The sequence below is a fragment of the Geotrypetes seraphini genome, chromosome 5 (assembly GCF_902459505.1).
Source record: "Geotrypetes seraphini chromosome 5, aGeoSer1.1, whole genome shotgun sequence".
NCBI lineage: Eukaryota > Metazoa > Chordata > Amphibia > Gymnophiona > Dermophiidae > Geotrypetes > Geotrypetes seraphini.
The window spans coordinates 239,154,175-239,167,049 of NC_047088.1; the positions used below are offsets into that span (position 1 = coordinate 239,154,175).

General features: G+C 43.3%; 1 protein-coding gene across 3 annotated transcripts in view; it reads left to right on the forward strand.

Annotated features, from left to right (window-relative positions):
- Positions 1-2,123: 2,123 nt before the first annotated feature.
- Positions 2,124-12,875, forward strand: part of LYPD1 (LY6/PLAUR domain containing 1) — a 75,626-nt gene continuing 64,874 nt past the window's right edge. Inside the window, exons 1-2 of one of the 3 annotated variants that reach the window (XM_033946628.1) lie at positions 2,124-2,491; positions 4,042-4,179. In XM_033946628.1, the coding sequence (XP_033802519.1) occupies positions 2,443-2,491; positions 4,042-4,179 (187 nt within the window). In that variant the 5' untranslated portion in view covers positions 2,124-2,442. Of the gene's footprint in view, positions 2,492-4,041; positions 4,204-12,875 lie in introns of all 3 variants that reach the window. The other 2 variants (XM_033946626.1, XM_033946627.1) reach the window with 2 other exon arrangements.

The window sequence follows — 12,875 nt, forward strand, 5'->3', positions numbered from 1 at the left end:
GCAGTGCATGCAAATAGATCTCGTGCATATTCATGGGGGAAATCCTGAAAACCCGACTGGATTACGGCCCTCGGGGAGGGACTTTGACAACCCTGCTTAGGGCCTTAGCTTGCTGTTTGCTTTGGCAGACTCATGGCAGATTTTTGTGAAATAGTGTGATGAGAAAAAAAAAAAAATCTTTAAAACAGTAACTTATTGTGCAGAAGTTTTATCCTGAAACACTAGCTTAAGGAATTGGTAGGAATGAAATTTACCTTATCTAAGAATTTTTAACACAAGTCATAGGATCCACTTTAAATCATCTGACGGTTGGGACAAGGGTGGACAGTACATTCTACTCCCATGAGATTGCTGCTGGCTTCTAGATGAATTTTGTTTAGGTTACTTTTAACACATTAATAATTCACTTCCAGCCTAACCTCTAGACAGGGCCGGATTTAGATGAAAAGAGGGCCTATCCCAGGGGTGTCCAATGTCGGTCCTCGAGGGCCGCAATCCAGTCGGGTTTTCAGGATTTCCCCAATGAATATGCATGAGATCTATGTGCATGCACTGCTTTCAATGCATATTCATTGGGGAAATCCTGAAAACCCGACTGGATTGCGGCCCTCGAGGACCGACATTGGACACCCCTGGCCTATCCTATTCCACTTATGAGGCCCTTTCACCTCCCATTTTTAAGTTTGTAAATTACATGAGAGATAATAAAATACATCCTTATTGTGACATATATCAATATGTTAAATGAAAGATGTTGTTATTGATACTAACTTTTATAAAAAATGTGACACGGATAATAAATTAAAAAAAGTCGAGAACACCTATTTGGACATTTATTCTCAGCACCATATATAGTACTTGTAACAATAACTTATCAAACATAACACATGACATTGCCCCTTCCTATGTCCATAGTTCCCCCAGTGCGTCTTTCCTCACCTCACCCCCCCCTCCGATGCTGCATGCCTCCCATCCTCCTTCCACCCCCCCCCCCCGATGCCAGTCTGGGCCGCGCTGTCCTGACAGATCCACGTTTTGCCTCTCTCCCCGCGGGGCTGGGCTTTGCCCAGCTGTTTCCGGACTGACGTCTTTCCCTCCCCGATCCTCCTCCCAGGGTGAGAAAAAGAAAGGGAGAAACCGAGTCGGCGCTCCGTTGCGGCCGGAGCCGGTTCCGATCCCGAAGCGTAGAATTTCTCCTTATTTTTGGTTCAGTGTTTTAGTGTTCACTGTTTTTAGAATAGTGTAATTTTAATTTTGCTAACAATTTGAATGTAGGCCCCTCTTGATCTTGAGGCCCTAGGCTGAAGCCTAGTTAGCCTATAGGAAAATCCGGCCCTGCCTCTAGAGTCCTGAAGGGCACTACAATTTTTTTTTTTTTAATTAATCCTAAAAACAAACAAAAATTAATTAATTCACCTATTTTTTTCTCTGCTGTTCTAGAGGGTGCTGAAAAGTTCTCAGCCCAACCAAGAAGAGAACGAGGTGAATATGGTTCAGTCAATGATCTGAAACAATGTAAAAAAAAAAACAAAAACCAAAGAATTTCGTTTCTGCAAACGAAATAAGATAACACTCTTTTCAGCTACAGTGGCAAAATAACGCTCAGAATTTAAGAAACGTTGGTTGGCTGGGCTGAGAAGTTTTCAGCACCCCCTGGTACATATCTAAACTACCATTCAACGCCCCCCCCCCCCTTCTAGGAAACCGGGAGATTTTGAGAGTGTCACCGTCTCTTGCGACTCAAAGACCTAAGAAACACAATGTCAGGTATTGTGGAGCTCGGGACGACCACGCGCCAATTGACGCCAAGCAAAAGCCGTCCCTTGTGGGTCATGAACGATTCAAGACCGCGATTTAGCAAAATCACCCTCTCTTCATCTCGGTATAACGCAGCACGTGGCATTTTGCCGTCTTTAACTTGAAGAGTGCCCCTCAGCCGTCAGTGCCGTGGAATTTGACAGACGCAAAGCATTAGGTCGGAGATGATCCACCCCACCCCCCACCCCTTTAAAACTCCCATCCAGCATCAGATCAGCCCCAATCGTATCAAGAATTCGTGGGGAGGGGAGAGTTTTCTTTCTCTCCTCTCTCGCCCCCTCCCTCCCCCCCATTTTACTCTTTCCCCTCTAACGCTATCTTATGTTTTGGAAACTTCGCCCCCCCCCCCCAGCTCCTTCATCACCACTTAGGCTACAGAAGCTGCCTCAACAACCCTCCCCCCCCCCACCAAGAGTCCTCTCGCCGGCGATCACGTGCCATCGGAGCTGGTTGGGGGGGGGGGACTGTTTTCCCTGCGAATCTTCCCTTCTTTGGGTCTCATTCGGCGACTGGCGAGCGTAGAGGAAAGCAGCGGCAGAGGCAGCCGGCCGGCGCTTTCGGCAGGAGCCGGCTACTCCGCGCTGCCTTTCCGATGGTTGAGGCGGCGCCGGCGGCTGCGGGAGGATGCGGCTCCTCGTCCTCGCTACTTTCTGGGGATGTTTCTGGGCGACAGGTAAACAGATCGTCTCCGCTGCGCCCGAGGAAAAAAAAAAAAGAGGGGGGGGTCTGAAAAAAAATGGGGGGGGGGGGGAAATAGCCGGCCGTCTCTGACGCCGCCTAGTTTTAACAAAATGAGTTTTTCCCCCCTTGCTGCGTTCACTCTGGGACAGGTGGCAGTGCGGGTACCGTCGTTCCTCTTTAGCCTCCAGCTCGAGGCGATTTGCCCTGGAATAATTCGGGAAAGTTGAGTTTTATGGTCGGGCCCATGTGCAAAACGAGCGCTTTGCGGGACCTCGGTGCGCGCAGAGGAGCGACAGCTTTACGACCCCCCGAGAAGTATTTAGGCGCCTAACTCCGGCGCTTGGACGTTCGGTAGACGCGAATCCTGGTCTTACCGGAGGACTAGCCGTGTAATTAACTGAAGCTAGTTTACACGATAAAGGGAACACTACCCGAGCTTGCTTTACGGAGGTAATTGTGCGTGCTAAAATACTAATTAAATCATTTGTAATTAGTACTTAAGCAAACCAGGATAAGGGGAGCCAGCTCTGAATGGAGCACATGGTGGCTCGATTAGTCGTATTCGTGAACGGATTGTTTAGCGTCATTACGGTAATGGCTCTTTCTGCAGCCAGGCGCTAGGGGGAAGGCGGCTCTCGCCCTCCCCTGCAGCAAAGCCGTGGCCCGGCCGGTGGCTTTGTCCTTCTCTTCATGTTCCGTGGAAGTGTGTTGTGGGGGGTGCAGCTGAGATGCCGGATTTTCCGTATAAATCATTAGGTGTGCGGCTGAGGCACGGAGTCGTATCCGGCTACCAGCAGCTGGTGAAAAGTCACATCTTTAATTTTTTTTTTTTTCCCCTAAGACAAGGAATCGTCCGTGAACATAAGTGAAGGTTACCTGTACGGGACTTAATTGTTATGTAGATCTATATTTATATCTGTATCTATCCATATATATGTGTATATGCATGCATATTTGTATATGTGTATACTGTATATGTATAAAGTGTGTATATGCAGTAGGCTTACATCCATTAATGTAAATAGGATCAATACACATGAAAGAGGCAAAAAAAAAACATTTTGAACTCCACTGACTGGCTTAATAAGCCACATTCTGGGGAAGGGGTAAAATGCGGACCTGACGGACCTCGCGGATCAAAACGTCAGCTCTAAAATCTCTTCGAGGTCTGTCAGAGCCAGAGACTAGTGCTGGAGTTTGGAGACTTCTTTTCCGTAACGCACGTCCGAAACCTATGTCCCCGCTCTCTTGGCTTCTGCTCTGCCGCTCCAGCACTCGCCTCTGGCTCTGACAGACCTGGAAGAGATTTTAGCGCTGACGGATCCTACCACTTTTCCCTCCCTATGCTGAGACGGATCCGTCAGCGCTAAAATCTCATCAAGATCTGTCAGCGACAGAAACTACAACACGGACCTCAGATTTTTAAGGCCGTACGGGTTTTGATCCGCGAGGTCCGTGAGGTCCGCGTTTTACCCCTCCCCCACATTCTGTAGCTTGTTTGTTGATGGAATTCCAAGGACAAAAATTCTTTTTTTGTTCCAGGCTTTGGTCTGCAAATCCAATGCTACCAGTGTGAAGAATTCCTGCTGAATAACGACTGCTCGTCCCCCGAGTTTATCGTGAACTGTACAGTGAACGTTCAGGACATGTGTCAGAAAGAAGTGATTGAGAAAAGTTATGGTAAGAACTGGACGACTGTGGCTGGTAGGCTGTCTTCCGCTGTTCACGCTTTTTTTTTTTTTTTTTTCTTTTGACTGTTTGTCCATGGTAGAAAAGGCTTAGGAAACTGTGGTGTGTTTATGCTTTGAATTTGATTTTTTTTTTTTTTACACCAGAGAAGCATAGGCTCATGCTATTGCATGGTACAGCCCCGTTTCAAAATTTGCAAGGGCGTTAAATTCATAACCACTGAGATTTCCAGATTAGATTTAACGGAATGGAACTCCTGAGCAGCCACCAATTACAGCTGATCCTACAGATGTTTCATTGAAGTGACAACAATAACAGAAGGAGCTCCCTTTTCCTCCCCTGCCTCCCTGTTTCTGCAGGGAATTGGTAAAGCACACACACCTTCTTTGCTTTTCTTCTCTGGTGTTTAGAAATTGCAAGAGGGGGGTCAGTAATTCTCCAGCTGTCGGAGATGTTCTTGGTTTTTGCACAAGTGGGCACAGAGCCACATTTCCGTCAAATATAAAATTTATTTTAAAGACCTTCGGCAAATGCAGCTTCTAAATGTAAATAATCGTTGCCCGGGGACTGGTTCTTATACCTACAATACAATTAGGGAGGATAATTAGTCACTTAATGGCATCCATTCCTTGATTAACTGGGATGTTGCAAGTCAATCTGTCATCGTTCCCATTTCTGAGAAACAATTCTGTGGACTCCTTGCTGACAGTGCTCAACCATTTCTTGTCCTGACCTTTCCAACCTGTGCTTCCAAAACGGGGTCAGTTTTCAACCAGGTATGGATAATTTTCAAAAGAGCAATGCAAGGAAATTCTTCTTTTACGGAGAGGGTGGTGGATGCTTGGAATGCACTCCCGAGAGAGGTGGTGAAGAGGAAAACAGTGATGGAGTTCAAAAAAGCGTGGGATGAACACAGAGGATCTAGAATCAGAAAATAATAATAAATATTGAAGAACTAAGGCCAGGACTGGGCAGACTTGCACAGTCTGTCTCTGTATATGGCCGTTTGGGAGAGGATGGGCTAGGGAAGGCTTCAATGGCTGGGAGGGTGTAGATGGACTGGAGTGAGCTTTGACGGAGACTTCACTTGTTGGAACCTGTACCGGGCAGAGCTTTAGATCCTTGCCCAGAAATAGCTAAGGAGAAGAAGAAGAAAAAAAAAAACCCAAAATTTTTTAGATTGAATCAGGTTGGACAGATTACATGGACCTTTGTGTCTTTATCTGCCGTCATCTACTATGTTACTATGTATTAATGGAATGCACAGAAACACAAAGCTGTGCTTTTAGTTGATATGGGATGAATCAGTGCAATACATTTAGAAGTGACCATTAGCTCTCGATGTGGTTTTGATTCATATGATATGTGTGGGGCACTTTTAGGAAGACAATCAAACCTATGACTGTTTCCACATGCATCAGAGTTCATGGAATTTTTCTGCATTTTATCTTTAAATAAATTACACAGATAATGAAAACAAAGTGATTGGAGTCCAAAATACAGTGTATATATATACATATAAAAGTATTATAAGTAAAGACCCTGGCAGATACATTTTCCTGGTATGCAATTCTTCCAATTTCTTGCATGCTATATGTGCCATTTTTGGTTTTCCTTTGTGTGGTACATGGACTGGGTTCACAACCTGTAGATTAGGGTGTTTCAGTCATTGCTCAACAGTGCCACCTACTGGCTAGGCTCTGGGTACACATGTTCTGGGATAATCTGCAGTTTGTGGCTATTGACTGATTATGGTGAATTCTATAATTGCAGTAGAAGGTAGGTGAAAATGGTGAAAAATTATTGACTAGTTGTGAATATAAAGTTAACATTACTGTAACACCATGAGAAGTCAGTTCCCATAGAGCAAAAAGTTCAAAAGGGGTAGAAGAAACTGCTGGATCCTCTTCCCCACTCCACCTTTAAAAAGCAGACACCCCAAACAGCTCTTTCCCTGAAAGATTCATTTTACTGTAAATCAGCTCAGGTGCAGCAACTTGGGAAGCAGAGAATTTAATTTCTTGTTCGAGACAAGACTTATTTGCAGTGTTTGAAGGCACAGATTTTGGCAGAGGGTAGGGATCATACGTAGTCCAACTCATTTTCTGTTGCAATATTGAAAATCTTGTTTGATCGCCGACCTTTCCTGGATGCTCCACTTCATCTATTTATTTATTTATTTGGACTTTCTTGGATTCCAGTCATGTTTCAGCCTCCAGCACCTCCATTGTGGGTTTTAAATCTACAGATACAACTTTGAAAAGCAAATGAAAATCCCTTGATTTTAGTGTGTTCAGAGTAAACCTCTTTTTAAAATATTTTTCCCTCAAGGTTTGCACACAGAAAGTCAGAAATAATATACACAATGATCAACTAAATAATGATGGAATATAGCTATATATGATTATAGAGATAGCTAGTGACCATTGGGCGCGTCACTGCGACCCGGAGAGCAAAAGACAAAGCTTGATGAAGTGAAGGAAGCGGTGCTCACCTGGCTTCTGGAGAAGCCGAAAAACTTCTTTTCTGTAGGAATGCAGAAGCTAGTTGATCGATACAACAAATGTGTCATCCTGTATGGGGACTCTGTGGCAAAGTGATATGTTCAATTGCTCACAGTTACTTCTATTAAAGCTGTTAAATGTATTTTGCCTTCTTGATTTACCCTCGTATTATATATGTTTAAATATAGATAGTACAGAACTTGGCTTTGCAAACTACTTGAAACTGGCCAGGCCTAGCTTGTGAAGAATCAAGAAAGAAATATAATATTTTAATTAGACATCAAAATAATTTGCTGATCGTAGACATATTTGGACATGGACTAGACCAGGACTGCCAAAGTCCGGTCCTTGAGATCTACTGGCAGGCCAGGGGATATCCACAATGAACATGCATGAGAGAGATTTGCATACCAAGAAGGCAGTGCAGGCAAATCTCTCTCATGCATATTCATTGCGGATATCCTGAAAACCTGGCCTGCCAATAGATCTCAAGGACCGGACTTGGGCAGCCCTGAACTAGACCAGGGATAGGCAATTCCGGTCCTCGAGAGCCGGAGCCAGGTCAGGTTTTTAGGATATCCACAATGAATATGTATGAGATGGATTTGCATGCACTGCCTCCTTGAGATGCAAATCTGTCTCATGCATATTGATTGTGGATATCCTGAAAACCTGACCTGGCTCCGGCTCTCGAGGACTGGAATTGCCTATCCCTGATCTAGACGGGTGAAAACCTGTGAAATTTCAAAACAGGAAATGGATGTGCTGGAGTGTATTTTATAATATATTATATTAGCCTTTCCTTTACAGAGTTACTGAAGTGATACTATGCGGGGGTGCTGAAAAGTTCTCAGCTCAAATCCCCAAATTCTGAACATTATGTTGCCACTGTAGCTGAAAAGAGTGTTTATCTTATTTTGTTAATGCCAATTTGCAGAAACGAAATTCTAAGCTTTTGACATTGTTTCAGAACACCGATTGAACCATATCCACATCCTTCTCTTCTTGGTTGGGCCGAGAAGTTTTCAGCACCCCTGCGTAGTGTAGAGAGTTTCAGTCTCTGGTAACCAGAGCTGAGTTAAATGCTGCATATTGAGATAGAGACTTGGGAGTTCTGATCGACAAGTCGATGAAGCTGTCCGCGCAATGCGCAGTGGCGGCGAAAAGGGCGAACAGAATGCTAGGAATGATTAAGAAGGGGAATCACGAATAGATCGGAGAAGGCTATCATGTCGCTGTACCGGGCCATAGTGCGCCCTCATCTGGAGTACTGCGTCCAGCACTGGTCGCCATACGTGAAGAAGGACACGGTACTACTCGAAAGGGTCCAGAGAAGAGCGACTAAAATGGTTAAGGGGCTGGAGGAGTTGCCGTACAGTGAGAGATTGGAGAAACTGGGTCTCTTCTCCCTTGAAAAGAGGAGACTGAGAGGGGACATGATCGAAACATTCAAGATAATGAAGGGAATAGACTTAGTAGATAAAGACAGGTTGTTCACCCTCTCCAAGGTAGGGAGAATGAGAGAGCACTCTCTAAAGTTGAAAGGGGATAGATTCCATATAAATGTAAGGAAGTTCTTCTTCACCAAGAAAGTGGTAGAAAACTGGAAAGCTCTTCCGAAGTCTGTTATAGGGGAAAACACCCTCTAGGGATTCAAGACAAAGTTGGACAAGTTCCTGCTAAAGTGGAACGTACGCAGGTGAGACTGGACTCATTTAGAGCACTGGTCTTTGACCTGGGGGTCGCCACTTGAGCGGACTGCTGGGCACGATGAACCACTGGTCTGACCCAGTAGCGGCAATTCTTATGTTCTTATAAAGCCTAATTCTACCAATAAGAGCCAAACTTATCAGTGATGTCACAATAGCTAGATTGTCCTATACTTGTCTCGCTTTTATTACATATGAGGGGATTCTGAAAAATTCTCACCCAATCAACTTCCCAAATTCTGAGTGTTATGTTGCCTTTGTAGCTGAAAAGAGTGTTTCATTAATGGCAATTTGCAGAAACAAAATTCTATGTTTTTGACATTGTTTCAAATCACTGATTGAACCATATCTACATTAGAGAATGACACGGGAACAAATTTGTCCCTGTCCCCGCAGGAACTCAGTTGTCCCATCCCTGGGCGTTTTGTCACTGTCCTTGCCCCATTCCTGTAAGCTCTGCCTTAACCGCGCAAGCCTCGAACACATATAATTTTAAAGTGTTTGAGGCTTGTGCAGATGAGGGCAGGGACTGGAAAAGAACTCGCGGGGACGGGAAAATGAGTTCCTGCGGGGACAGGGAAAAATTTGTCCCCGTGTCATTCTCTAATGCACATTCTTCTCTTCTTGGTAGGGCTGAGAACTTTTCAGCATCCCTGCGTAGTCGAGCTATGAGAGAGCTTTTCATTCAGTTCTGTAACATTTTGCATGCGATGATAGTATTCTGCCAGCTGTAAATTCAGTGACTCGGAGCATTTAGGCTGTGGGGTATCTCAAACTTGCTTAAAACTAGACATTGCAAGTCATAACTCCCTGTCAGATGCTTAGTCCTCTTTTTAAGCTAAGCCTACGACTTTTGAAAAGTCACATGGTTACAATAAAGGACTGCACAATTCCCCCTTTTGATATTAGATGAAGGAATGCATTTAAGATTCACATTTCATTATGACAGATGCATTAAATGATTTCCACTTCTTTTTAATAGTAATTTTTATAGCCTGGCTTGTCTCAGGTCTGTTTATCTTCTTGGTAGCTGAAAAGTGATATTGATTTCCATCCCATAATAGACTCTTGAGTTTTGATTTTTTTTTTTTTTTAATTTAACTGTGTATAAAGAATGCGAATTTGCATTTGTTTGACAGTATAATCTCATAATTAGAGTTTTTCCTCTTGACTAGATACAGTGAAAGGGGTATAATTTAATTTGTATAGACTAACCAATTTCTGTCCTAGTAAAATATAGCTCTCTGCCAGTGAGCAAAATGTGACAGGTTCTCTTAAACCTTATTTAAAAGTTAAATGCTGCATATTGAGATAAAGTTCATGGTCTGAATCAGTAACCTAATTGATCTATTCACCCATGCTTTGCAGCATACATTAATCTATTTGTCTGGTTTGCAATAAATGGCTCCTCTGATTTACACGCTGTACAATGTGTACGTTGCAATCGGCACTGCAGGAATGCAGCAGTTAATCCTCGCTCGCATGTTGGCTAGTGCTCGTTAAGTTGAAGGATAACATTTGCCTGCCACCTGTAATTCCAATTTCATTTCAATCCTAAACAGTCCCAAGGCTGGTGCAAACATGAGCTGCAACAATAAGACCCTTTCTAAGCTTGCACCGTAAAAGCATGCTTGAGTCTGAAGAGGTCTGCGGCAATGCTCGGCTATGACAAAGCAAAACAAAGTTAGGTCCAGACTTACAGCACTGAGATAGTTGCTGCTCGCTTGGTTTACTTCGAGCCCAATACAAACAGCTCCCAGGCTTGGATATAAAATCATAAATGCTCTCTGGAGCATTCATTCGTGTGAAAAGCTGAAGAAGCAGGATGGTGGCAATTCTCTGTGCTCTTATCTGTAGGCGTCCATAGGGCACCTATATGGTGCCTATTCTATAAAGGAAAGTAGGTACCTACAGTAAATTCCTTATAGAATACCAGCTTTTCACCAGCCATAGAGCTGGTATACATACATGGTCATGCAAAATACTGAAGATTTGTGCATAACTTAAAATATTCTATATATTGCATGCTTAAGCTTGAGTCCTATCTCTGTGTCTACCTGTGTTAAATAAGATATGTACATATTTACAGAATAGCAATCAAGCTGATTGTTTTGCATTTCTTTGCATATGTGCAGACGTATAACTATGTATGCCAGAGAATGACGTGGGATGGTGACATGTGGTAATGCATGGTAAAACCACAGTAAATCTGTGGTCATGGTAATATTTTAAGAGACTTACATGGGGACGGGCTGAGGATAAGGTCAGAGCTTGCAGGGACAGGGTGGGGTCGAAACTTGAAGGGATGGGGTGGGGATGGAGTTTGAAGGGATGGGGGTCAAAGGTTATGGGGTGGGGATGGAGTTTGAGTTTGAAGGGATGGGGGGTCAAAGCTGATGGGGTGGAGATGGGGTCGAAACTTGAAGGGATGGGGTGGGGATGAAATTTGAGTTTGAAGGGATGGGGGTCAAAGGTTATGGGGTGGGGATGAAATTTGAGTTTGAAGGGATGGGGTCAAAGGTTATGGGGTAGGGATGGAGTTTGAGTTTCTGAGGATAAGGTGGGGATGGGGGTCAAAGCTTGTGGGAATGGGTTGGGACTGGCAACAAACATTGTCCCCATGTCATTTTCTAGCTCCTTCCTACAAGCAATGTTACATCATCTTGCCTCACCTCTGCTTTCAACACATGATCACCTACTCACTCCTAAAGCAAAGACACCTTTACCAATTGTATTCTTCCTCTCCCCTATACTTTCTTGACAATATTTATATTGTAACTGCCTCCCTTCCCCCTCTTCCTTCTTGGTTTCATGTTAGTCAAGTCTGCCTGTCAACTCCCCTTAATGTATTAGAATATTTTTTTTAACCTAACTTTTCTATATTAATTACTTTGTAAGCCGTCTAGATTCTCGAGATAGGCGGTATATCAAGAAATTAATAAACTTGGAAACTTAACTTATTAAAATTATAACAGTGTTTTGATTAAAATTTTAAAATATACATGTTACATTACATTACAAAGCTTTTTATATTCCGCCATAGCCCTTAACCCTTTCAGGACCAAGGGACATATTTGTCCCATAACTTTAAAATCCTATAAATTTTGATTGGGATAGTCTACAGTTCTAAATTTGATATGTACGGATTCCATATGATACTGCCTTTATGTAAACAAACTGGTTCCGACATTCATTCATTAGCGTCGTTGCCAGATTGACGAGAAGATTCACTTGCCACACTGTCCATAAGCCAGAAGTGTGATTTTTTTTAAAAAAAAATAATGATATTTCACAAAAAAAATCAATTTTTTGGCATCTGCAAGCCCTTTTTACCATAAAAATGTCGTCAAAACCACAAAAATTGGCCTATAATCCTTATGGTCCTGAAAGGGTTAAGAGTTCCAGGCAGATTACAATAAAGCAGATGTCTGGAAACAAGCCCGGTTAAACAGGCATTATTGAAAAAAATCATAAAAACAATCAGTTCAAAAATTTCTTGAATAAAACTGTTTTTAAAAGCTTTCTAAAAACTAAACAGTGAGGGGAAGTTTATTCCAAACAGTCGGAGCTTGATATTGGTCATAAGCCTACAGAAGTCCTTCCATATAATATATAAAATCACATAACATACAGGAATGGGGTTAGAGCTTATGGAGGCAGGGTGAGGATGGATTGGGGATAGGGTCAAACTTTGTTCCACAAGTAATTTTCTAATGCTAGTATTCTAAGACTTAGGCCTAGATGCACTAAAGTCAGTCGGCAATATCGACTGGATCGCTGTTGGCTGATTCTTTGGTCGAGCGACCGATGAACAGCCGAGCTGACATGCAAATTATTTGAGCGGAGGCGCGCTCTAATCTCTTCCGATCGATTGCTGTGAGAGCAATTCAAACACATGCATAGAGTATTCCTGTTGGTTCTTGTATGCATGTGCCGGTTGTGCGGCGTTCACAGGCGTGGTTTATTCACGCACTTCATCGGCGTCTTCCATGGGAAAGAGCATAAAGAGAATAAAGCGGAGCCTGCAACCGCCATCCATTTCGCACGCAATGCACCAAAATACGCATCCCGTTCAAGCCAGAGTGCATGCAGTTAACAAACGCTGGTATTACAAGTGCTTTTATAATCTAATCTAATCTAATCTAATCCTTAGGTTTGTATACCGCATCATCTACAGTCTAGTAATCCCAATATGCTCTGCAGCTTCTCGTGCCGTGAAGCGTGAAGCTGACAATGCAACCCCTTGCAGTTTACTACGGGTAGCATGAATGAGGGTGTTATATGCTGGCCCTTTTCGTTGATATCTTTGGAAAGAAAAGAATTGTGGGCACCTCCTTATTCTGCCACCATCCCTTACAATTCTTTTGTGTACGCTGAGAACGGGCTTGCATTGAACGGAACTTGAACACACGCTTTAAACACACACGCTCACAAAGCACATACGATACAAATACATAACATACGCGTAAGATCC